General features: G+C 40.2%; 1 protein-coding gene across 1 annotated transcript; it reads right to left on the bottom strand.

Moving 5' to 3' along the window:
- Positions 1-2,348: 2,348 nt before the first annotated feature.
- On the bottom strand, positions 2,349-21,668 carry LOC128376750 (gamma-aminobutyric acid receptor subunit rho-2-like). Its single transcript, XM_053336571.1, has 9 exons — positions 21,547-21,668; positions 18,426-18,532; positions 9,847-9,914; positions 7,007-7,230; positions 6,784-6,866; positions 6,363-6,503; positions 4,140-4,292; positions 2,758-2,966; positions 2,349-2,663 (listed from the first exon to the last, which is right to left on the bottom strand). Exons 1-9 carry the CDS (start codon positions 21,666-21,668, stop codon positions 2,349-2,351), a joined length of 1,422 nt encoding a protein of 473 aa, XP_053192546.1.
- Between the last annotated feature and the right edge of the window lie 4,261 nt (positions 21,669-25,929).

The raw sequence follows: 25,929 nt of genomic DNA on the forward strand, positions 1-25,929 counted from the left end.
CGTGCATCTTTGCCAACTTAAGGTGTAATGGCACATGGATCTCTTGCTGCACTAAAAATAAATAGATAAATATTGAATAAAAGAAACGGAGCCCATAAATACATAAATAAATAAAGACTTTGCTCAGCAACAGTGATGTGTGGTGTAGGTATACCTATACAGTAGTAGCATACTGGTTAGTCCTGGTTTTATGGATTTCTTCAATGTGGTTAATGCCAACAGTAGTCCATGAGTAACAGAGGGCAGCAGCATTTACTGTCACTTTAGTTGAAATGTTATCACTGCAGTTGGAGCGCTGCTAAGGGAAGGAAGCATTGTATTTAGCTTGCTTACTGCTTCATTAGCCATCTGCTCTGGACACATTCAGTTGTGTGACTCAGTCAGTTCCAAAGGTTGCAGAGGCAATAGCAGTCAAATTATACACTCTTATTATTTTAACAGTTTCCTGAAGACAGAAAGTTTCAAAGCAGAGAATGTTTTTCAGGGAATTGTAGTAAGGGGCTGGTTGCACAGATAGAATTTCATAGAAGCTCAGATCTAACAGTCCAATTTCAGATACAGAAGACATCTGATTCTAGTCGTTAAAGCTAACATTTTTAACTTACCTGAAAGCTACACTAATTAATGTTTTCTATACTGACAAAGGATCATATGACCATCCATAATGTGAGGTGAAACCCTCTTGTAGTAGATGAAACCGCAGAGAATTATACAGGAGTACTTTGCAGTTCTTCTTAACATACTAGGATTTTTAGTCTCTTCACAAATCTGTGCCTTGAACTGAACTGGACTATTTGATGTCTTAGTGGTATGAAGCGACATCTACTCGCTAACGCAGCCCCCTGCATGGTTTTTAACGTAGGGCTGATTTCAGTCAGAATGTCGGCTAATCAACCTTGATTTCAGCAACAGCGAGCAGCTGTCTTCTGAGAAAAGTTCTGATAAATCCACTATACACTACCTGTCCAGCGCCATACAGCAGAAACACACAGTTAGAGACTTGCTGATGGACATAGTGGAGCATGTAGCAGCAAACGAGCCAGATATGTTTCTCAGATGTAGGTGGACCCCAAAACAGGGTTAAAAAAAGAAAAATGACTCGAAATGAATGCTAATGTTGCTCTGTGTCTCTGTTATGTGATTTTCAACTCTGGAGATATTCTGATGCCTGGTATATTCAGTCATTCAAATCATTTCAGTGTTGTGCTCTGTTCTCCCCAGAAGTAAAACCAATCAGAGCTTTTCCTCTTCCCACCTATCTAGTTAACTACTGAACTACATCCATGAAGAAAAACGACAAATGGTCACAAACATGGATGAGATCACTACACCTGTTGTTGTACATCAACTGATAGAAACAACAACTCTTCTACATCGTTCTTTGATTCTTTGATGATTAACCCAGCTATTTCTGGCCCTCGGTCACCAGAATGATCAATGACTGCAGCATTAGATGAATATTAGTATTCTGGCTGAATCAATGCTCAACACTCAGTAAAAGATGAGCAAAGTTGGTCAGCTCTGTGTGAACCAGAGAAAATTTGAAAATATAACGATGTAGGGACAACAGTAAATAATGTTCATACTTACTTACAAAAAGGTATAGAAATATGGATATAAACAGTCAAGAGTGTGCATGTGTTACACAAGCTTTGAGTTTCAGTACCTCCAGCCATTGGTTCTACTGATTATAATAACCTTTGACTCAGCAAAGTCATTTTTAGAGATCTGGGAACACAACAACTTTAAAAATGGCTCCAACAGGGCAACGCACATGAGTGAGTATGGCTATACTGTTAAAAAAAATGGCTGGAGTTAGAACAATTATAAGTATATTAGATTTTTCTTCAAGGTATCGCAATGTCCGTCTGGCAGTAACCTCTGTGCTGTGGTATGCCTACAGAAGATAGAATTGCAGAGTCAACGGTCATACCATCATGACTGTCTGTCAGTATAGAAACCCAGACAGCCTAAGGGTGGGGTGGCTATTTGTTAGGCTTAAAATTAGCCTGTTATACTAATCTAAGAGCAAAACTGAGACTGGCCTAGAGCAGTCTTTGTGCAACCAGCCCAAAAAGGTCATTTGAATATGATTGGGGCATATGATTTTGTGATGAAATAATAAAAAGGAGGAGAAGCTGAATAAGCAGTGGCGTCCAGCGCTGATATGTTAGCCAGAATTGAGGATATTCACACTCAGAAGCATGTGATAATCTTCAGCCATCCTGCCGAGCATGTGGCTCCACCTGATCATACAGGATGGAAACAAATATCTCTTTTCTATGGTCGACAAAATGATTTCCCAGTTCTTCCTTTCACTGCAACAGTTTGGGCTAAAACGCACACTCTCAGCAGTACACACACCAGTAAATCAGGTTAAAGAGGATGTAGGCTCCAGGGAAGATCATGCGAGAGTAGGTGTCGATGGTGTGGGTGTTCTGGATAATCCGGAAGCCACGGATGCCCTTTTTCTTGGTCCCTGTGGACTCGTTGTCCAGGGAGAGATGCACCACCATTCGCTCCTGTTTTTCTGACGCTTCCTCGGCTACCATGGAGGCCCTGGTGTACCCTGCCAGGCTGTTGACGTCCGCCTCGCTATACGTCCCATCCAGCATCATGGTCCTGGCATGAGACATGCCGCAGGTGCAGGGGAGTGTCTGGGACTGGTCCAAAGAAAGAAAAGAATGAAGATTGAGTAAAAAGTAAAAAAGCACAATTTGGAGATGTATTCCATTTCTATAAAAAGGTCTTTCGTACCTGTTCCCTCACTTTTTCTCTGAGCTTCCGGTCTTTCCCGTCCCTCACCGTTGTCAGATAGTTGACAGCAGCGTATTCGAGTACAGACAGGAAGACAAAGACAAAACTAACCCAGAGGTAAATATCCACAGCTTTGATGTAGGAGACCCTGGGCATGGAGGCGTTGACTCCAGTGATGATGGTAGACATGGTGAGCACTGTGGTTATACCTGAAGCACAGAGAATATACAACCTAGCATTAGCGGGGCATCAGGAAGGCTTTTCTGGGAATATCCATTTCATCTGTGTGTGTCCAATAGAGAGAGTGATCTGGGACATGTAGGATAAAGCCTGTCTGTCTGTCAAAAGTGTAATTTGTTTCAGGATTTAGTGATTTCCAGCATTTCTCAGGAGGTCAACACCTTTAGAGAGTATGTGTGAATGTTAACTTTCAGCTGCATGGTAGCACTTTGTTACACATGAAATAAACCTACGATGGCACCTATCAAGCTACTCTACATATCCTTTAGGAAAAAATGTTCTGGTCTGTAACTGTTGGTAGAGGAATACATTGCAGAATCCAGTTTGGTATTGATAGTGCAGCAAAGTCCATATTCATTTATCTTTTGGCCCTGAAGCAATATTCTTTTGTAGCTCCTGCGACTGAGACTGTGAGTGTAATTTGAGATGACAGAGCAATACCACTTGTTGTGGTATCTTATTGATGTAACAATAATGCACACAGGAACTTTAAAGAATCAGTGGAATAGTTCAGTGAGATATGAAGATTGATCTCAGTCTTAAGTCTTTGTGTTAGGCACAGAACTGAAGTCAGCATGTGGTCAGCCTAGCTTAGCGTCAAAGCTGGAAGCAGGGGGGAACAGCTAGCCTAGCTTTATCCAAGGTTAAAAAATACACCTACCAACACTTTAAAAGAAACTGATTAACACATTCTATCTCATTTATACTAGGGCTGGGTATTGTTTAAAAAAATACAATATCAGTACCAATCCAGGTACCCTTAAAGTGATACCAATACCAACTGAGTACTTCATCTGATAGTCATTACACATTTTTTGCACTTGTGTAGTGTAGACACACTTTAGAGCGTTTAGGTGGAATCTCGGCTGCTGAACTGCTAAGTGCATTAACTCAAATTCACCACGACTTCACCGCCACAGACAGGTTGTATTTATTTTTTTTGGATAGAGCCAGGCTAACTAGTGAAGAAAATGAATAAGCAAATTTCCCAAAATGTTGAACTTTCCATTAACAATGTGGTTCCTCCAGGGTTCAGCTGTTCTAACAGGGTTATGCTCTCAGGTCATTATGATGTGCTTTGCAGTCACACTGAATTTGAACAGAGAGGACAGGTCAGTGTTTTGCATGCTGTACCTCCTTACCTAATGAGACCCTAGCGGGCACGGCCCTGCGGTCAATCCAAAAGGACACCCAGGACAGCATGACCATCAGCGTGGCAGGAAAGTAGGTCTGCAGCAGGAAAAAGAAGATGTGACGCCGCAGAGTGAAGTTGATGTACAGACGGTTGTACCAGCCTGGAGACAGGGAAGAAATAAAACACAGCAGATGTTTGCAATTGATACTGTTGATGTGTCAGACATCAAGCAGAGGAATGATGTGCTGAAATGACAGACATAAAACGTAGAATGAGGTGAAATTAACAACTAATATGCACAGGGACGGTGGATATCCAGAGGGGCATATTAAACTAGATCAAACAAATAAAAAACAAGCTGAATAGGAAAAAGATAATTGCACTGGATGACAAAATCTATGACAACAAAGGCACAGGAAGGTAGAAAAAGGCAGAAATGCATGGAATACATTAAAATAGACCAATTATGTGTTTTTTCACACATAATTGGGCTTCTTTCCCCCTCAGTCTTCCTGAGTTCCAAACTTCACAGAGGATACAGTGCTGATCTCAATGATTGAGTAAAATCTCAGTGAGCCAAGACAAGCAATTATTCTCAAAGTGAAAGTGAATAGCCTTTTCTGTTTCCTACCTATACCACTAACTATGTTCAATCTCTGTTGACCATGAAGCTGATTAATTGTGCTACCAGGACAACTGGTCCTTGAAAGATGAAGCAATTTGATGGAATGGATGCTAGTGCTGATCTGACCATGTTGTTCTCTTGGTAAATCAGACTATTGTTATTCTGTTGTGAAGTAATGTGATAGACCATTTTTCCACAACAGATGGAATATGTGCTGACTTTTAAAAATTCAACCGCCTTAGTAGTTTCACTCACAGTATCACTTGTTTGTCAGTCAGTGAGGCAGTGGTGGCACTGCAGATGAACTGAACATCAATTGTGTGACTGTTCAAAAAAGAGCCCTCAGAAGTGTTAAAGATTACAATTGCAAGGATCTCAAATACTCGAAGACCTTGAAACTATTTCAGCTCATTCAGAATACTACCTCTAGGATCCTTATACAGAAGAAGAAAAGTTAAGACATCACACCAATTCTCAGGTGTCACACCAGGACTGTAGCCAAGGACACTTCAGTCTGAGACATGTTCAAATTCCAGCAGTTTAGACATAGAGTAAAGATAGAGTCCAAATATGGTTGCTGTCCTTCAGAAAAGAAATGTGACAGGAGCAGGAAATCTTTCCTCGATATTACATTATTTGCTAAAATATTGATTACAGCTCTCAGAAAAACACAGGATTATATGTTGTGTTATAATATATAATTATATGGAAACTAAATATAATTGCACAATGTAAAGACTCACTATAAAAGTAAAATAAGCATTACTACCTCTCCAAGTTGCTACCACAGCAGCAGAGAGGACAGGCCAAAAAACTGGACTCTATGAAGGCAAATCAGACCTGAGTGCTACAACACTGCTTTCATTGTGAATTCAATAGAGTCCAAATTACTACTTGTCCGGACCCAGAATGTCTTTTTTTACCATATGAACCCTCTCAGCTGTGCAGGTCTGGTAGCTGTTCCCAAAGTCCAAACAAATCATGTCTGGAGAGCCGCACTGACTGTGACCTTTTAAATCCAGATGAAAAACTTTCATGCATTCATGTGTATTTACCTTGCACTTACATCCTGAGGTGTCTTCTATTTCGTGTGTCTCTTTTAAAAAGTCTTTTTATGTGAAGTGCTTTGAATTACCCTTGTGTTTTGTCTAAAATGTAATATATAAATAGTATGGCCTTTCCTTCTAATGTCAATTGGTCCCAGTTAGGGGACAAACTCAGCACTTGCACCTTGTTGACCTGCTGTCTTGATTAATCAGTATAATGTCTGTTTCCACAGTGCTGATTCCATCAGTAGAGCAAGAGTCACGTCAGTCATTCCACTTCTTTTAATATTGTTAAGCTGCCATGAATTATCTTTTCTAACCCTAAGCTGGTCAGAGTAGCATAGTATTGAGTATAACATGACTCTGATGGAATTACTGCTGAGGGAATGCACATTATATAAAATGTACCATGTGTGCTGTTGGATAGGCTGCAGGTAATTCCAACCTCAATATTTTTTACCTGGCCTTTGTTAGCAACTGGCTTTTATTTGAGGGTCAGAGTCCATTGTCCATTTGGTGATCCAGCCTTACACAAAACTCCACTGATGGTTTATTTTACCTGTGCTGCTGTAGAAAGCCAGTCTGGAGGTAGTGTGAAACTTCTGGATGAGGAACTGAGACAGAGAAATCCTGTCATCAGTACTCAAGGACTCATCACCACTTTTCCAATACAGCATCAGGTCCTCGTCTGTGTAAGCATCTGATGGACAGAAAGCGTGGATTTAAGTGTAGAGGTGGATTTGTTTCATATCGGCAGCAGTAACTGGATCATTGCTAAAACCATTTGTCAATGTAGTAGCACTCACAGATGTTAAAACATGATAGAGAAATCTCCACTATTGTTGTGCACCAACTTCTCACATGTCTGTTGTTATTTGTAATTGTGATGCTGGTTGACACAACATGCTGTAAAATGCTTTAGGCCTTTAATAACTTCTTGGCTAAAGAGGAGAGGAATGTCAGGGTATATGAATACTTACAGCTCTCCAGCTCCAGCGTGCATGTCTGCGAGTCCAATGGGAACCGACTGAAATCCATGTTGCATGCAGCAGTAACTGTAACCCTGGGGAATTAAAAGCAGAGTGTAAACCACACCAGCTGTGTGTGTGTGCAGCACCAGGACCTGCCAAGTCTCATTTTGCTGGTGTGAGGAAACCCTGTGTAGGCACATATCTGTGTACGGGGGATGCTTCTTGTCCTAACCTCAGGCTGTAGAGGACGTGACCATCAGGGAAGACCCGTAGCATGATGTTGTCAGTGGTGGTGTCGTGGATGAAAGACCTCTTGGAGTGAACGAAGAACACATCAGGAACCCAGATTTTCTTAACCAGACGGCCGTCGAAGGTCATGCTCTTGTTGGTGGTGCTTGGGAAGGCCAGCCTCTCATCCTTCCAGTAATGCCTCAGATACAGGGTCATGGTAAAGTCCTGTGGGAGTGGAGGGGGCGGGGTGACAGAAGCAGAAACATACTCTGGATTAAGTCTCACTAGGACTCTACTTGCTTGCCGCTTCTGCTTTATTGAATTCCGGCGGGATTACACTGCTGTGGCCGGGCGCTGCTGGATTATATGGATTGTTTATGACTAAACATACATGGTCAACAGAAGTGCTGAGCATATGTTAACTAAGTGCTAAAAGCTTCCATTGGTCCTAGATTACCCCTTGATTTCTCGCCTCCTTCCCCCTGTTGCTATGCAAACAAGAGTTGTCCTGCCACAGGAGATCATCCTCTATCCCATTCTCCTCATGGCATTACATAAGACCAGATCAGTTTGGAATAATGGCTGCTGCAACACATTATACTCTTGGCACCCACCACAAAAGTACCTTTGATGTTGCATAAGATGAGTTCAGGGGCACATCTAGATCCCTCAGACGTGGTATAATTTTGATATTGTTAGTTTGCTCAAGAGAGATTTTTTGATGAAGTATCCCTGAATGTTATTAGTTCAGGGTTTTGATAACTGACAAAATTGATTTCAATCGCCCTGAAAGAACTTTGAAGCAACAGTATTTTACATTTTAAAAGAATTTAGGGATGCTCCGATATTCCGATATTGTCCAATACCGATATCACCCGATACCGATAAAAGCAGGCTTTTAACACCAAAACTGTTAGGTAACAACATAACATATCTCCTATTGGAATTAACACATGATGCCTAATTTTATTAAGCTGTGCTAATCAGTGTCATGACTTTATGACTCTACTAGTGCCTCGTTTTCACATTCATCATTAATGTATATTTTCATTATTGTCAGAATTTCCCATGAAAATTCACAATGAACTGCTCAAATAGCAAGTGTGTGTAACAAAGTCTGATATATCTTCTTTTTATGTGCCATAGAACTTCTTAGTGGTTCCAAACTTATTTTAAAAAATGTCAATGAGTCACACTGTTGCACAGATTTTACCTTCATTACCATGAACACCCACAATGTAGTTTATTTTGACTCAGTCCCACACACACCGTCCTGCTGCCAGAAATATTCTCTACAGCAACAAATGTGGATTCACCCGCTACTGAAAATAGTCCCCAACAAAGGGGTGTTGCACATAAATCTGGGCCTTGTGAGCCCTTTATTCTAAAATGCATACGTTCTTACTCATGCACGAATAACTGAAACTCAACTTAAGTAGCTATATTTATATTAGTCTAATCAGAAATGACATCATGTATTTCATTTAAAACTGCACATGCTTTAGTGTGCATAATTGCAGCCCTTGTTTCTCAACACATTGTACAGTTACTATATTATACTTTAGTTATGCAGCAGAGCATTATTACCCACCATTCACTCAACATTTAAAACACATTTTGCACTATTATGTCTTTCAATGTTATCTGTTTCAATCACCATAAAAAACAAAAAACCTTAACCCTAACATTTTAAAATTAATTAAAGGAAAAATGTGAGTTTTACCTTTTTCCATTACTTATTTTACTTCTTACTTAAAAAAAACTACATATTGCATGTGACTCATTTTTAAAGAGTCACATAATGATGAGATTTCTTAACTTAATTTTTTTTCTTTAATTTTCCAAAACTGGACTCTTCCCTCTTCCTAAATGACACAGGACAGATCATTGGCTGTGACTGTCAGGGATCGTGCAGCTTTGTGACATAACATAATGCCATTAAAAGCACCCGTTGCGTGGAATCATTCATTCTCCCCCCTCTGTTCCAAAACAATTAAAACCCTGGGATCCAAATTAAATGTAATCCTTGACTGTCCTTGCAAACAGGAGCTTACACAGCATTGGGATGGCAGTTTTGGATCCAATTTATGGTTCCAGAACAGAAGGTTGATTTAATTACATTACTCAACATGCATTCAGTTTGACTTTGAGCTAAATAAACAATTCCTACTGCTGTGCTGTCGTAATCTAATTCTGATCATCCAACTGAAAACAACAGCTAGATGAACTCGAACTAAAAGGATACATTCATTTGTCGTTTCGTTTCCAGTGCAAAACAGAATCCCTCCATTACCAGCAGCACAATTGCTATGTTAAATCACAGTTAAACTCTGATCTGGTTCTCCCAAAAATAATAAAAGTTGGACTGAGAAGTGTTGTCGTCACTCTGGTGCTCATGGGTCCCTTTTCATGCTGTTACTGAGGAATGTTCCTGCAATGCCTCATTAGCTGCTTCGTCTAAGAAGAGCTCCCCCCCCCCCCATGTGTTGGAGCAGACTGAGTTCATTTGTTAAAGTCAGCAACTTCCAGAGTCGAATATGTCACAGATTTACAAGTTAGATTTGCCACCGGTAATATAATCCACTGGAATAGTAATGATATTATATTTCTTCTATAATCTCATTACTTTGTGTTTTTGTTGCTCTTTGCTTTCAAACCTGAATGGATATTAAGTTTAAAGAGACAGAATAATCCGAGTAATCCTCTTTTTTTCCCCCACCCAGACTGAATTTATTCTAATTACTGTTATTTTAAGTTTCTACATCAGAATTCTTTTTTTTTCAGGAGTCCATTTTCCCTCAAACCTTACCATGTGACATTTAAAAACTCAGAGTCACTTACCATGTCTACCTCTGATATGCTGTCCAAGCTCTCCACCTGAACATCCACACCAACAGGAACAGCTGGACCTGCAGATGAATATCAGTTGCACAGATTAGAGTTTACATCCTATTTTCAATGCGAAATAGTTGCAGTGTCTTCTTGAACAAGTCATGCATCATACTCAGTGTTGGGACCACATGGTACATCCCACAAATAAAGAATGTCCTATTGTTATATATCATAGTAATGTGGGAACTGGACAAACATTTTTCATTGCACTAATTCCACATATTAAAATCTGTAAAGGCAGTCTGCACACGGTAGCTTCCAATGCAGGTATAAAGTAGATGAAGAGGAGCAAGAGGCTTGAAATGTCACTCTTGATATCCTATTGGGAGCTACAGAGGAGACTTTTTTCTGCCTTTATAGATTTCATTTTTGGTCCAGCACCTGTTTGTTTGTGTGTTTTATTATTCCAGATGAGCGCGTCCACCACATAACTTTTACATATTAAAATATCATTCCTCCTGTTCATACTGACTATTAAAAGATCTCCTTCATACTGTATGTGTTTTCAATGTAAGTGATGGAGGACTAAATCCACAGTGTGTCCACACAGTCATTTAAAAGTAGATCATCAGCTTCTATTGAGCTTCATCAGTGTGAGTTAGTCAGTGATATCTGACACATGTACAGTCCTTAGTGTTTTCCTGTTGAGCTGTGGTGGCAGCATAGTAACAAAAAGAGGGACTTTGCCATTAAAAACACTAACATTGTAAGATATCTACTTGATATGACTCATTTGGGTGGCTGAAGTTTCATATTAGCTTCAGAAAAACTTTTAAATACATTTTTTGCAGAGAAGGAGGACTGTGGATTTTGTCTCCCTCGTGTCTCTTGCATTGGCACTGGACATAATGTGCAGCAGAAAAAGCCAACATTAACATAATTCCTCAGGATACTAGGGTTTACACTGCAGCCAGCTAATTATACTTCACTAGTCTAGGTAGTTAGTAGTTAATCATATTCCCCTGAAGAGATGCACTAATGACATGATAAAAGAAAACAGTACACTCCTCACCAGCAGACAGACATCTGCTGAAATGTATACCTGGTAGTCATGCAAATAAGAACTCCTCTCTGTATCAGAAGGTTATGGTGTCACTAAATGTCTTGGAAGGTGTTGGTGATGAGAGACTCCTATTAACAGTCAACCTTGTTTTCTTTTCACCATGACTGTGAGGGCAGATTAGAAAATGCCATCCACCAAATAGTGATTTCCCTCTAAACCTCTCACATGCTTTCATTTCAATAAATCTTCAAATGATCCAATATTTCAGCAAAAATCACAGATTAGAGAAAAAGTCCAAAATCACAACTTTGTTTTTTGTTCTTTCCTCTCCCATGAATCATCTCACCATTTCTCTGCTGACCCTTTGGAGGGGCCCCACCCCTAGGTTGGGAACCACTGGACTAAACTAGCTAACTGTATATAACGTAGTGTAAACTAGCTAACTGTATATAAAGTAGTGTAAACTAGCTAACTGTGTGTAAACTAGCTAACTGTATATAAAGTAGTGTAAACGAGCTAACTGTATATAAAGTAGTGTAAACTAGCTAACTGTATATAAAGTAGTGTAAACTAGCTAACTGTAGGCTATATAAAGTAGTGTAAACTAGCTAACTGTATATAAAGTAGTATAAACTAGCTAACTGTATATAAAGTAGTATAAACTAGCTAACTGTATATAACGTAGTGTAAACTAGCTAACTGTATATAAAGTAGTATAAACTAGCTAACTGTATATAAAGTAGTGTAAACTAGCTAACTGTATATAAAGTAGTATAAACTAGCTAACTGTATATAAAGTAGTGTAAACTAGCTAACTGTATATAAAGTAGTATGAACTAGCTAACTGTATATAAAGTAGTGTAAACTAGCTAACTGTATATAAAGTAGTGTAAACTAGCTCCACCTCCAGCAGCTACAACAGTAACATGCTGCTCTAACACTGATGCTTCACTATTAATAATCTAATGATGTCATATATAATAATATATCACTACTTTTACTGTAATACTGTATACTACATCACTCATAATACTGCAGTACTTTTACTGTAATACTGCATACTACAGTACATCCCTCATAATACTGCAGTACTTTTATTGTAATACTGCATACTACATCACTCATAATACTGCAGTACTTTTATTGTAATACTGCATACTACATCACTATAATACTGCAGTACTTCTACTGTAATACTGCATACTACATCACTCATAATACTGCAGTAGCTACTTTTACTGTAATACTGCATACTACATCACTCATAATACTGCAGTACTTCTACTGTAATACTGCATACTACATCACTCATAATACTGCAGTAGCTACTTTTACTGTAATACTGCATACTACATCCCTCATAATACTTTTCATGGAGGACTTTGCTGCATTGGTACTTTTATATACTTCTTGGCCGTCCACACATACACTCACACAAAGTGTCAAAAAGTCCTTGGTAAGTTGTTCCTTTGTATTGTGGAGAGTAAAGAACACTGCAGCCTCAAGGAGCCAAGCGAAGATGCAAGAGGAGCTCAGAGCAGCTTAAATTAAGGTGAGGATATTTCAGCTTGAGCTAAAAATGTGCCAAGGTTTTATGTCTAAAATTCATTAAAAACACACTCCCCCCACACACCCAACAGTGCATATGTTGGAAGTAAGCTACAGTTAACTCACAGTTTGGTACCCTGACTTATCTGGGGTGAATAAACAGACTACACACTCTCCAGCTGGAAAATGTGTGCAAATAGAGCGAGGTGAACATTTTCTTTGCATTGTCTGAATACGCTTTTATACTGGAAATTAGAAATTTGTGCCAGCCTTCTTGAATTGCTTACTGTTATTTGTCTCTGAAGAAATTGACCAGAAGACATTAGATATGCAGAGATGTTATGTACTGTAGAGTATGAATCCCTTCTGTTTGCTCATATTCTCACACACACACTCCGGAGGTAATAAGATGGGGTTTTCCTGCTAAGCCATGACTAATAACTTGCATTAAATCATTTAATACAAGTTCTCTGTGAAACCTTCTGAGCATTTCATTTAAATGCAACACAATACTCTCATGCGTGTTCATATGTATTGTCTTGCTGATGGAGAGGATTATATTTAAGGCAGGTTTTGGATTTAGCAGGAATATAGTAAAAGTATTCTTCATCATCAATAGCTAAACAAACACACGCACCCTTCATTCATGTGTGTATTAGTCGTATAGAGTCACACTGGCTGCTGTTGTGTAGTATTGTTAATCTGCAGTGGTGAGGGTGCCAGCCTTACATAACTGCTGGCATAGCAAAGCTGCTACCTGGAAGAAGGGATATTAACTTGTGCCCAGCTCCAGCTGTCAGCACAGTGTCCTCCCTTCACTCACTCACACACCATATGCCACATATCACGTGCCAGACTCGGTAAAGCCCGATCCCCCCTCTTTGCTGACATGTTGCCTCTGTGGATATAACACCAGGCACCTGCTGAGTAAAAAAAAAGCCTTAGCCAGCGGTGCTTATGGAGCGAGGTCGACCTGTGACTTTGCCTCCGTTCTCTCTGCAGCTGGGTCGCAGCGAGGCCACAGCGAGGAACTGATTCTGCAGTGAAGCATCGCCGCCAGGGACACAGCTGCTTGTGAAAAAAAAGGTCTATCCAGAGGAGGGTAAAAAAACTGTGAATGTTCCCCTAAATTATAGGCTGTGGAAGGTTGTTGGGAAAGGTTAGCCACACATTCAGGCTGGAGAGGCAAGGAGAGGCGAGGCGCTAGGCGAAATGTCCTGTGTGGTTTTGCCAGATTTCCTTCTTTTTTTTTTCTTTTTTTTTTGCTATTTTGAGCTGACAGCATCAGTGAATTATTCTACGTCACTGATTATCATTATGAGACCCATGAATGCATCATAGAGTCGCTCCGCTTCATAATTCCTATTGGCCCTTGTCACTGTCAGTAATACTTCAGTGTGGGCTTCAAATGGGGCATGAAGCAAGAGTGCGTCAGCCAGTGACCTCCTGAATGTGACCAACACAACACTGAGTATCAACATCACAGCGGAGCCAAAACACCATACGTCAAAGTTAACATATGCAAATGAGCCTGTTGAAGGGCGTGGGCACACTCATACTTTGATTGTTGTGCTGTCTTGAGAGCATCACTAAACCCCAACGGCTTCATTTAACACCATGCCCTTCTCTTAGTAATGTAATTATTGAGTATAATAGCCAAAACAAAAGCACATAATCTATACACATTCATAATGTGACATAAAAGCATTGTAGTAGCTATACATGTGGGGATTTATCCAGCTACTGAAATTTTTATCAGGCTTATTATTTGAGTCAGTGTGTTTATAGGCTTTCATTTCTCCCCTGTGGTTGAAATTCTATAATGTTTCTAATTAAAAAAGTTAGACTTGTATGCTACATAATGATTATTAGTCTTAGAAATACAGCATGTTGGTGTTAAGGAGGGACTTTTAGTTTGTACCCACAGACGTTAAATCATGAGCTTGAAATTGTTTAATAGGAGAATATTTCACTTTTTTGGAAGGTATTTTTAAAGATGTGTGAGCTCTCACTCTTTACTGCTGTGTGTTAATCTAATGGAACTTGTAATGGTGTTTCTCAAGTATTTTAAGGAGTAAATGCACCCAAATAGAGCTGGATTAAGTCACTAAGGAGCCTCGGGGTAAAAATGAGCTGCTCCTGCTGTGTGTGTGTGTGTGTGTGTGTGTGTGTGTGTGTGTGTGTGTGTGTGTGTGTGTGTGTGTGTGTGTGTGTGTGTGTGTGTTATACTGTATGAACACTACACATGGCAGCTTCATTATGTTTGACCCAAGTACTAAACAGTATGCTTGGCTTTAGGATTGCACTGTTAAATTCATTGTGATCATACTAGTGATCAGATAATAACCAGCAGCTTCTGATTGTTGTTGATACTGTGATTAAGTTAGACTTGGATTTCTACAGAAATACAGGACGTGGGTGTGGGGGGGGGGGGGGGTTAGTTTGATGTGTACCAGCAGACGTTCAGGCATATTTAAATCATAAGCCTGAAATTGTTTAGTACGGGATATATTTCACTTCTGGAGACAGTTTCTTGGCTTTTTGCAGGTACTTTTGAAGATGTGCGACACATTTTAGGTCAAATTGTAACAAACTAACAAACATTGTGAATCCAGAGCTTTTATAGGGACCATTGGAGTCTGGGGACCTTTACCTGATTGATGATGCTGCCTTGCATTTAAAGTACAATAAAACATTTCTTCTCATCCTCTCTAACCACATTCACTCATTGTCATTGGGTGAGAGACTGGGTACAACCAGGACAGTTCACCAGTCCATCAGATGTCTAACACATAGTAGACAGACAACCATTCACAATCATAGGCAAGTTAGAGTCACCAATTGACCGGAGCTGCATGTTTTTGGTGTGTGGGAAGCTGGAGTACTGGAGAGAACCCTCTTGCTGTGAGGCGACAGTGCTAACCACTACACCATGTGCTGCCCTAACCACACAGCAACCACACAGTAACCACACAGCTACCACACAGCTACCACACAGTAACCACACAGCTACCACACAGCAACCACACAGTAACCACACAGCTACCACACAGCTACTGTACCACACACCAACATACTTTTGACTAAATTGTCCAGATTGTCCAGATGGAGGTGAATGGACTTCTGTATGTGGTGCTAACAGAACACTATTAATAATAAAAATGGAACAGTGCTGATGAATTATATAAGATTCTTGAGGTTTTGGGGTAAAGATGTAAAGCATTTATAATGCTGTTGAAATATAGAGGGAATAAAGTGCAAACCATGAACTGCAACATATCCAGTTTGTATTCATCAGTGGACCTTTGTTGCATGTCATTCCCCATCCATGCTTTTATCACCTCCAGGCTTGATTATTGCAACACATTTTATTGTGGCATCAGCAGGTGAAGCATCCATAGACTGCAGCCAGGCTTTTAACAGGTACTGAGAGAAGTAACCACATAACACCAAACCCTGCTGCCCTTCACTGGTTACCTGTGAGTTTTAGGATTGATTTTAAAGCACTGAATGGTCAGGCTCCTGCTTATATCTGTGAACTGCTAAGTCCTTATGAGCCTGATGGCTGCCTGAGATCCAGCAGGGTTCTACTGATGGTTCTTATATCTCAACCAGTCACTAGAGGGGACCAGGCTTTTTCTTTTCAGGACCCTCAGCTGTGGAACTCCTTGCTTGGAGATCTCTCAGTGTCATCTTTTAAATCTCTTCTTAAGACTCACTTTTATCACCTTCACATCATTTTAGAGCTAACTTATCACCTTCTAACAGCTCTAGAGCTCATTAAAACACATTGTATTTTAGGTTATTCAGCCTGCAGACAAACAGAAATGTAGACTGATGAACAGTCAAGTTTTGGTGTCACAGTGATGTTGAAGTTCGCTACCACTGCGTCTATACAGAAATCCCAACCTGTGATTACTGGCCACAGGCTGCTGGGTGGTGGTGGTGGTGGTGGTGGATGGAGACACTGATGTACTGTGAACACCACAAACAAAAATTCCATTCAACTGCATTGTATTGAGGTGGAGAAATCCCACAGACAGTTCTCTAATAAATAATCATGAAACTATCTGCATGGGTTAGATACTGGATGTAAATTAGGATCTGTTACAAGCTGCTGGTCAAAGGACAATCCCTTTAATGTATTCAACTGAGCATTAAACTGAGCAACAGAGTGTTTTATTGCTCCTCAGTTCAACTTTTTATTTGTAAGAGATCATTTGTGTCCTGACCTGCTTCAGTTTGTAAATCAAATAGCTCTGATTATTCCAGCTGCACCTTGTGAGGATTCTCAGTTTTTCCATTTGCTCAGCTGTGCTTTCAAAGATGGAAATGTCCTCATGTCATTTGTACAGATGTATGGAGAACAGAGGGGGGGGGGATAAATCCTTCCCCCTATCCATCCTACCTAATGATGCTGGACTGCTCCTCTTTTCAGGGATTATAGCAACTATAAATCCAGCGCTGGTTCACCCTGGCTAAATTAGACAGCTAGGATACATATGGTGTCTCTTTAATGCGAACGTGACTAATGCATGACAAGTCTATCCGAGCTGCCACATGTTTTTTTTAAAAAGCTGCAGCAGACAGGAGGAGGAGGAGCTGCATGAATGGATGTACACAGCGAATACTCCAAATGTCTTCTTCAGCTTTGGCTTCTTGGAAATGTTTAGATTTGTGAAGCGCAGCAGAGGAGCGACCAGTGGGAGCAGTGCAGGTGCTCAAAATTCAGATAACACACACCTTATCAATATTCACACATCCACCTGCACATCATTGATCATGCAAACCTCATCTGTTGCTGCTGGGAAGCTACAAGAATCTTAATTTTTGTTTTTTTAGGATCAGCTTCCATCACAAGCAGTTCATAGTGTGCATTTGGACAATAAAATGCATTTTTGACATCTTCGCCGGCTCCTCGCAACGTGGTTCTCGATAGCAGCAAACAGGAAGAGGCCGCGTAAGAGGCTTTCAATAGTAACACTGCAGTCACTCTTTTTGAAGCTGGGCAGGAACCACACAGCAGCTGCCGCGTACACACACTTCTTCCTCAGCCAAATGAGCGTGAGGCGGTCTCGCAGGCGGCGGCGGTGGCGGCTGCACACACAAGTACAAACAAGTCAGCTTTTGATGATGTTTGAATAAGATGATCGCATTCTTCTTCCTCTTCTTGCAGGAGCTGTCTGAGGCTGTGTGTGTGTGTGTGTGTGTGTGTGTGTGGGTGTGTGTGTGTGTGTGTGTTGGGGGGGGGGGGCAAAAGCTGACAAACATAAGACAAAGAAAGTGATCCTCAGTGGGATCGGCGGCGTCGTCTGCGGCTAAGAGCGTAGTCACAGAGAGGAGCGTGACATTTCATTTAGCTCGCCACCTCCTCCCGCGCTTTAAACGGAGCTAAACACCAGAGTACCACACTCTTTAGTTCAACAAATAAGCTTCTTATTTTTTTTAATTGCCTCCCCAAATCCCAGCAGCGTTTGCCGTCGTCTTGTCATTCAAGGTGTAATGCAAGGTTACATACACACACACACACACACACACACACACACTTACGCTGACCCTTACATGAGTGATCAGTTTTACTTCAGGAAGATGCATACAGGGGAATGTCTGAACTCATCATGAGTCATAATGCTGTATGAAAGGATTTTCTCAGGTTTCCTGTGAGGTGACCTCAACCTGACTCTCCATCAGTATGTGTTCAGAATGAGGCTATGAACTCCACACATCTCCACTACATCCGTCCTCTTTAGGTCTCCAAGTCGAGTTCAAAAGACGACAGGTGGGAAGATGTAAACCTTCCTCACCAGTCAGCGTGGCATCGTCATCATCATTCAGTCCATGCTCAGGTTGAACCAGAGGTGAAGCTTTCAACAGCAGAAAGGATGAGTGGTACGAACGGGCCGCTGAGCTCAAATGTCTTATTATGGCCACGCGGTATATAGAGCGGTTTTCTTTAAAGATGGAGAAGTTAGCTTACCTGCAAAGGCGGGCCTCATGGTGAAGTCATGTTCGTCTATGCGCAGCAGGTGGGCGGTCTTCACCTTTCGGGTTTTGGTTCCATCCGCGACCTTCTTGGACAGGGGACTGACAGAGAGGAGAGAGTGATGTTAGAATAAAATAACAATCCTATCAGCAGTCTCTTCATACTGCCAGAGAAGGTTTATATTCTCCTGTAAACACAGCTTTTTTTAACATTTTGGGGTCAAGATTTCCAAGAGTGGTTATAGCATGGACACTAAGGTGAAGGTGAGGCAACTCAATCACTCTGTTAGGTTTGAGAAAATATTGTGTTTTAAGTCCATCTGTCAACTTTTGTCCTCCCAGATCAATGTTGCCTAGTTTGACTATTAATAAAGTCAAAGTATACACCTGATTCTGAGTTACACCTTATCGGCCAACTTTATTCTAACTTCAAGTTTTACAAATATTGTAAAATAATAAAATAATAATAAAAATAATAATAAAATAAATGAAATTATACCTAATTATTGAGTTAAAAAAGCAGAAATAATGAATGATTTAACTAGATTTAAGGTCCATATGTTGATGGATTATCACAAAGTGGCAGCACATAATCACACCTGTTGTCCTCCTGGGTCAAAACTGACTGTTTATAATAAAGCATAAAGTACAAATGATCACCCGATTCAATGAAAGTAGTGATGATTATACTTGCAAAGAATTTAATATGGAAACATCCCGGTGATTTTCAGGCAATAAAACAGGTGGTTCAATTTGACCCAATCCAACAGGAGGGTTAAAAAAGAGAATGAATATTAAGGATGTGATAGAACATGAAAGCAGCCATGTGAAAGTTAGATCTACAGTAGATGTGTCTAATCACCAGCCAGATGTCTCCACCCTTAATTAAGAGCAACATATTGAGGCATGTGATGTGTTGTCAGTGTTAGCCGTCACACCGGTGGCATCTTATTACACCACATGCTCTGTTTCATCACATCCAGGCTCAGGATGGGCACATCCTGGCTACTCTGTTTTAACTGTGTGACTTGTTCAGCGTGCGCTAAAGGGCAACAAATGATGCAACGATGCACAATGCGGCCGCTGCGTGTTGCTGCATTGGCTTTCCATCCCTCTACATAAAGGGTACACTGCTCCCTACGTCACCACACTGAATGTTTAATGGCATCGCATGCAAATCATGAGACGCAGAAACATTTGATATGAAAATGTTTCCTACAATTCTAGGTTAGATGGCCCCTCTACGCTCCAACACACAATGGTTACTTCTGAAGATGCAAATTTTAAAATAAATAAAATAGATATGAACACATTGTATCTTATTGTTGAACCTCTATCTAAGTTCTATTTTTAAAAAAAAGACTCCAGCTGGGCACTGTGGTTTTCAGTAGACAGGAGGAGATGAATGCATACAGTACAGTATGTGAGGGACTATTTTCAGCAGCGAATTAATATGTTTTTGGTGCTTTGGTGAGTATTTCAGGCAGCAGGATGGTGTGTGTGTGTGTGTGTGTGTGTGTGTGTGTGTGTGTGTGTGTGTGTGTGTGTGTGTGTGTGTGTGTGTGTGTGTGCATGATTGAGTCTAAGTAAACTACAGTGTGTGTTCATGGTAATGAAGGATTATGTCACCCAGTGCAACAATTTTGGCTCATTGATGTGTTTTTAATCATTTTTGGGCAACAATGGAGCTTTACAGAGGAATAAAATGTACCAGGCTTCAACACACACAATACTTGTCAGTAGATGAGTTCAGTGTTGGTTTTGGGTGAAAAGTGAAGGGAGGGAGGGGGGGAGGGAGGGAGGGGCCCCTGGCTTCTGGCTTTATAGAGGATCTTATGTGAGAATATTACAAATGTGAATCCCTCTGGAGACTTTTTTTGTTATATTCTTATTAAAGTAAAGTATCATCTATGAATGTAACTTTAGGTGATGGTTGTTCTGCACATTTAAACTGCACCACAGCTCATTTCAAACATGTTCATCATTGAGTTTGCTGTAAAAAACTCACAACATGCTTAGATGTAGAGCTTAAAAAGGATTAGATTGACTCTGAGCACTGTCAGAAAACAATTAGTTAATTAACTGAATTGTCAGTTTTGACAGCGCAGTCTTTTAAGTTAAAGCAATATTTGCAGCACCTGTGAATGTGAATATTTGCTGCTTTTCTTGATCTTTTGAAAATAAACTGAATATCTTTGTTGTTGTTCATCAGGCAGAACATGTGTCATTTAACTCAGGGAATTTATTATCACTGTTTTCATTTAAAGATCAAATGCTTAATCAATTAATAGAGACCCTACTTTCGGGCCCCTTTTGAAATTGTAATTGAGATGAAGCACTATGTGGTTCTGGCCCCGGAGCTCTATGTTAGGCACAAAGATCAAATCCAAGAGAGCTGTTTGAAAATGACAGAGGAGTGACAAGCAGGAGGAAATAACAAGCACTCTCTCCTCTCATCTCCGCTCCTCTCTGCTCCTTCCTCTCATCAGTCCTAACAAAGACTCTGCGTTCACCTGAATAACAACCAACATGTTGTATAATGATGGATGGATTCTCTGTGTCGTTGTAAAGACGCACAGAAGATGTAAGACGCTGCGCAGAGAGAGCGGACCGCTGCGCTCTGAACGCACGGCTGTTTTTTATGCACGGTTTGGTTCCTATAAATGAAACCCAAAATAGCAGTGATGTGAGGTGTTCAGCTACAAATCCTGAACTAATGAATGACTCACGCTAGAAACTGATAGAAACTGATAAGAACAGGATTTAGCAGTGCGCAGATTTTTATATTGGCATTCTGGATGTACTTGGAAATGAAGTGGAGGGAAAACCCGCATAGACGCACGAGCGCACGAAATGTTTTCTACTTTTTTTTTTTTAAGGATGACATGAATGTTAACAATGCCTGTGCAGTTTCCTGTCACACCGATTCCAGTCTTACCAGGTCTATTGCTCAGAGTTGTGCGTAAATGTGAGAAACAGTGGAGGAAGAACAAGCGATGTCCGCTGATCTGCTGATGTGTGTTTGTTCTATGATCATGTCTGGAGGTCAGAGTTCATATCACAGCTTCATTTCAATCAAATCACATTTTAAAACAGAAAACTTTTTCAACACTTACCTTCCTGGCTTGTGAGTCTCCGCCGGCGCAGACCACCGCTTTTTCCTACTTTTGTGTTTCCGGCACTCAGCGATCAGAATCAAACACAAAAGTAAAAAGAGAAACCTGACGTAATACGGCATGATGAGCTTTAAAAGTCCCGCAGCGAGTCGATCAGTGACGCCTTCGGTCCGCGTGCAGGACGCACTGTGCACGGTACCATCTTCCTGTCAGAGGAGAGAGGAAGGTGTGAGAGTGAGAGTGGAGGGACTGTGAGCTGAACTAGTGCGCCGGCTGCTTCTCAGAGAGAGACGGGATGGTGAAGTCTGATAAGCGCTCTGATTGGTCTTCAGACTCCAGAGAGGCTTTTTTCTGGCTCAGGAGCGCGCGCAGCATCAGCACCACATGCAGAGCGCTGCAAAAAAAACACATGCCCCCCCCCGCCCCCCTCCAACCCCTGACGAGTCGTTTAGAGGCAGACACTGCTGAGAGAAGGCAGCCTATCCTCCTAGGACACACACACACACACACACACACACACACACACACACACACACACACACACACACACACACACACACACACACACACACACACACACACACACAGAGGGAACATGATGACACCAGTATTCCTTCTGCGGATGTGTTTGTGTTAAGTGTTGTACAGATTGAGAATCATCCAATCTGCTCAAATGAGTAAAGTTATTTGTTCTTTGATATTTGAAAACATCTGTCTTTCAAAAACTGGAAGAAAAGTGAAATTATTTCATCATCAGTTCTCTACTTTTCAGAACATGTGAAGACTGGTTGCATGGTTTTATTAAGATGGAGATTTTTTTGCAGTGGACAGTGGAAGAGCAGCTTCTTAAACTGACTTGGATGAGCACATCTGTCTCACTCTGAGCTTCTCTCTTTACTCCAGCTGCAAACTGAACCAGAGCAAGCCTCAATCTGTGTCTGAGGAAAGATTGAGTGTGTAACTCAGTGCAGTGATGAGCTTTACATAGAAACATTCTCAGAAGATGTGAAATTGCATTAGAGATCAGTGACATTATCTCACTCATATTGTTATGCACAATTAAATCAAAGGGAATGTGTGAGGACAGAGTGTGTTGCTTGTTCTTGTCTTGATCGTTGACCTCTATCACACAGCTGCCTGTGGTGCCAGCTTTGTGGCTCTTTGTGGATACTGAGGAACATTCGGTCCACCCAAAACTCCCCACATGACAAAGTGTTTTTGATCTCAACAGATTAAAAGGTATAATCCAGCCAAAATCATATTTTCTAGACGACACAGTGCAGCTGGATGAATGCAGAGTGTTCAGTGATTGAGGAGTTCCAGCAACCGGAAAAGATTCCTTTCTTTTTAAAAAGCTTCTGAAGTTTTAAGGCCAAACTGTGTAAAAGATAGATTAGTTGAAATACCAATTTTTTTATGCCTTTAAAGGCTGTCAGATATTAGACCTAAAAATACACAGTAAGTATACTCTGCCTTCGGGAATGGAAAGAAGAAAATGCAGCAAAACTGCTGATTTCTGACATTCTCTACCAAGAAAATGTGCTTTTTCAGTTTCCCTATCAGTTTCACCTAATGAACTAGTTCATTTATCATCTCTTACACTTACAGATGTGGTTTAAAGACCGTGTAAAGTGAATTCAAACATTTTCTTCTAAACACATTAAATAGGTCATAAATGTATTAATAAAAAAGGTGTAAAAAGCATTTCAACCATTTAGATTTGAATTGTTAGCTAGGCTTCACAAACTGTGTTTCAAGATTTATAAATAAATACGTTCAGCACACACTACTACTACTACAGTCTCCAGTTAGCCAGTTAGCTGAGGGGCTAGCTGCCGGGCTAGCAGCTAAGTTAGCAGCAGAAAGCTCTCAGAAGTAGCGTCCATGTTTCTGGTAGAGGTGGTGACTTTGATTGACAGGTGACACTTGGTAGGGGGCGGGGTTTCAGCGGACTCAGCGGGCACTCCCACAGTGTTTGGGAGCAGAGAAAGAGGCTGATTTTTTTGATCCTTCAAATTTGGCAGGGTGGTTAACAACACACTCTTCTGTGGTATGTCAAACTCAGAACACATATTTATTCTTACTTTAAACAGACTTTAAAGGTAAACTCTAACTCTAAATCATAGTCAAGTCTCAAGTCAAACACGACTAGCCCAAGTCAAGTCTCAAAGTCCTACCACAGCAGGTCTCAAAGCTTTGAAGGAAGTCCAGATCAACTCAGCAGATTGAGATCTCTCAGAGCTCTGAGGCAAGTCCAACATCTGACTGAGGACAGTCCAACAACTATCGACTCAGTCAAATCAAATTTGAGTCAAGCCTCAAGTCTCACCAACGTCTTCATCTTTTCAATTCCTCGAGGGTGAGTCTGAGCCAAGTCTGCAGTCATCAGAGAGCATGTGACTCTGTTCTTCACTACAGTGAAACATGTCAGAGTGAAGCCAACTCTTTATGAGCACACTGCATACTCTGTGCTTTCTGGATGCTGGATTATAACATTTTGCTTTTAAAACTGTTAATAGTGTTTCTTTACATCACTGAGACCAGCTGATTTCAATGCACATGGCCTCACAATTAAATATAAGTATAGTGTGATACAACCTGCCTGTGGCCATATTATTTATTCTTCACTGAGTCAGACTGGAGTTTACAGCAGGGGTGTCAAACTCATTTGAGTTCAGGGGAAACATACAGCCCAATTTCATCTCTTCTTCAAGTGGGCCAAACAGTAAAACCATTGCATAATAACCTACATATGATATATAATATATATTAACTTTAACTAACTACTATAATAAACCATCTATTTACAAAACAGATAAACAATGAGTGCAATTTCAACAATATTATGTCTTTTACAGATGATTTTGCCAAGAAGCTGCTGATTGACAACATTTTGCACAATGTTTAATATATGAACACAATATGGATTCATTGTTTTCTCAGAGTATACTGGTCCCTCTGAAACAACAGAAACCTTTCTGCCATTTTCATACTTTGATTGACACCCTTGGTCAATTTTGCCCAACTATGTAGTGAGTAGATCTAGCTTTGCAGGAGGAATGTGAATGCATGTTTCTATCACTGTCAGATATCAGTGTCTTCAGGTCATCAGTGTAAGATTGAAAATCAAGTAAACACAACTTCATAGAAGAGAAACAACTCTTAATTCAGGGGTACCAAGTTATGGAATAGCTTTTCCCTCCTTTCATCTATAAAAAGTTAGTTGATACATGAGTTTTAAAGACCTCTAAATCATGTTATCACATAAGTGTTTTGTATTGTATTGTGTCTGTTTTCATGTATCGTACAGACGTTGAGGCCAATGCCTCCTCACATACACACACGCTTGCTCACACTTGGACACTCGCACACACACACGTGCCCACACACACACGTGCCCACACACTTACACTCATTTTTCTGTTTTAAGTAACTGACTGACAGTGACATTTTTTTATTACTCGGTCTGTGACTCTTTTTGTTTTTATGAACTTTTTTGTTGTTCTTGAACAGTTTCCCTTTTGCTCGTGAAGAGTTTATTTTTTATTTTTTTATTTTTTCTCTTCTCTTTCTTACACTGGGATGAATTTTTGTTTTGAACTGTATGAATTGAATTTTGTGTTAAGTTTGATCCACAAATACAGTACTTTGCATTTAATATAATGTGTGTTTTTGTGATCTGTGATTTTCTCAGGTTATTTGCATCAGTGAAGATGTGCATGGCCTTTGTGTGTTTTGATGTATTATAATGATGTGGGACATATAAAAGAATAATAATAATAAAAAAACGTAAAGAATTAACTGACTGACAAAAAAAACATCTTATATGTGAGGAGAGAAACCTGGCTGTCACCCCTAGAAGAAACTCCCCCACACATGCCCACAGCAAACCATCACAATATATATTGTAATTATTTGGTTTGTTCTCACTTTGATGTGATCATATTATTTTCTGTAATATTTTGTCATTTTAACATTTTTTATTAAAGGTCAGGTTTTCTACCTCTCCCTGCATTCTATATTTTTGTGTATATTTTAACTAACTAAACTAAACTAAACTAAACTAAACTAAAGAGTTAGTTATTTTAAAGAGACAGGCTGCTTTAAGAAAGAAGAAATATTCCATCCAACTGAACATCTTCCCCAGAAATACACAGCTCACTTCCTGTGTGTCATAGCAGCTATAAATAGTGCAGTGTTGTCTCTGATTTCTGCTATAATCACTGCATTGGTGGTTGCTACGGCGATATCTATTAGAAAATGTGAGATGACAAGGGTAGCTAAATGTATTTTCAACACATTATAACCTGGTAATTAGCAGACATATCATCATGTCTGCTAATTATTTAAAAAGGTCACATGAATGGCAGATATCCCCTGAAG

The sequence above is a fragment of the Scomber japonicus genome, chromosome 17 (assembly GCF_027409825.1).
Source record: "Scomber japonicus isolate fScoJap1 chromosome 17, fScoJap1.pri, whole genome shotgun sequence".
Lineage (NCBI taxonomy): Eukaryota > Metazoa > Chordata > Actinopteri > Scombriformes > Scombridae > Scomber > Scomber japonicus.

Bases quoted from the DNA above. Each gene is read 5' to 3' on its own strand.
- LOC128376750 (XM_053336571.1), bottom strand. From the start codon at position 21,668: ATGCCGTATTACGTCAGGTTTCTCTTTTTACTTTTGTGTTTGATTCTG. The intron at 9,915-18,425 runs GTAAGCTAACTT...ATTCATCTGCAG, and splicing joins CATGAGGCCCGCCTTTGCAG to GTCCAGCTGTTCCTGTTGGT. The intron at 6,504-6,783 runs GTAAGTATTCAT...TCTGTCCATCAG, and splicing joins CACGCTGGAGCTGGAGAGCT to ATGCTTACACAGACGAGGAC.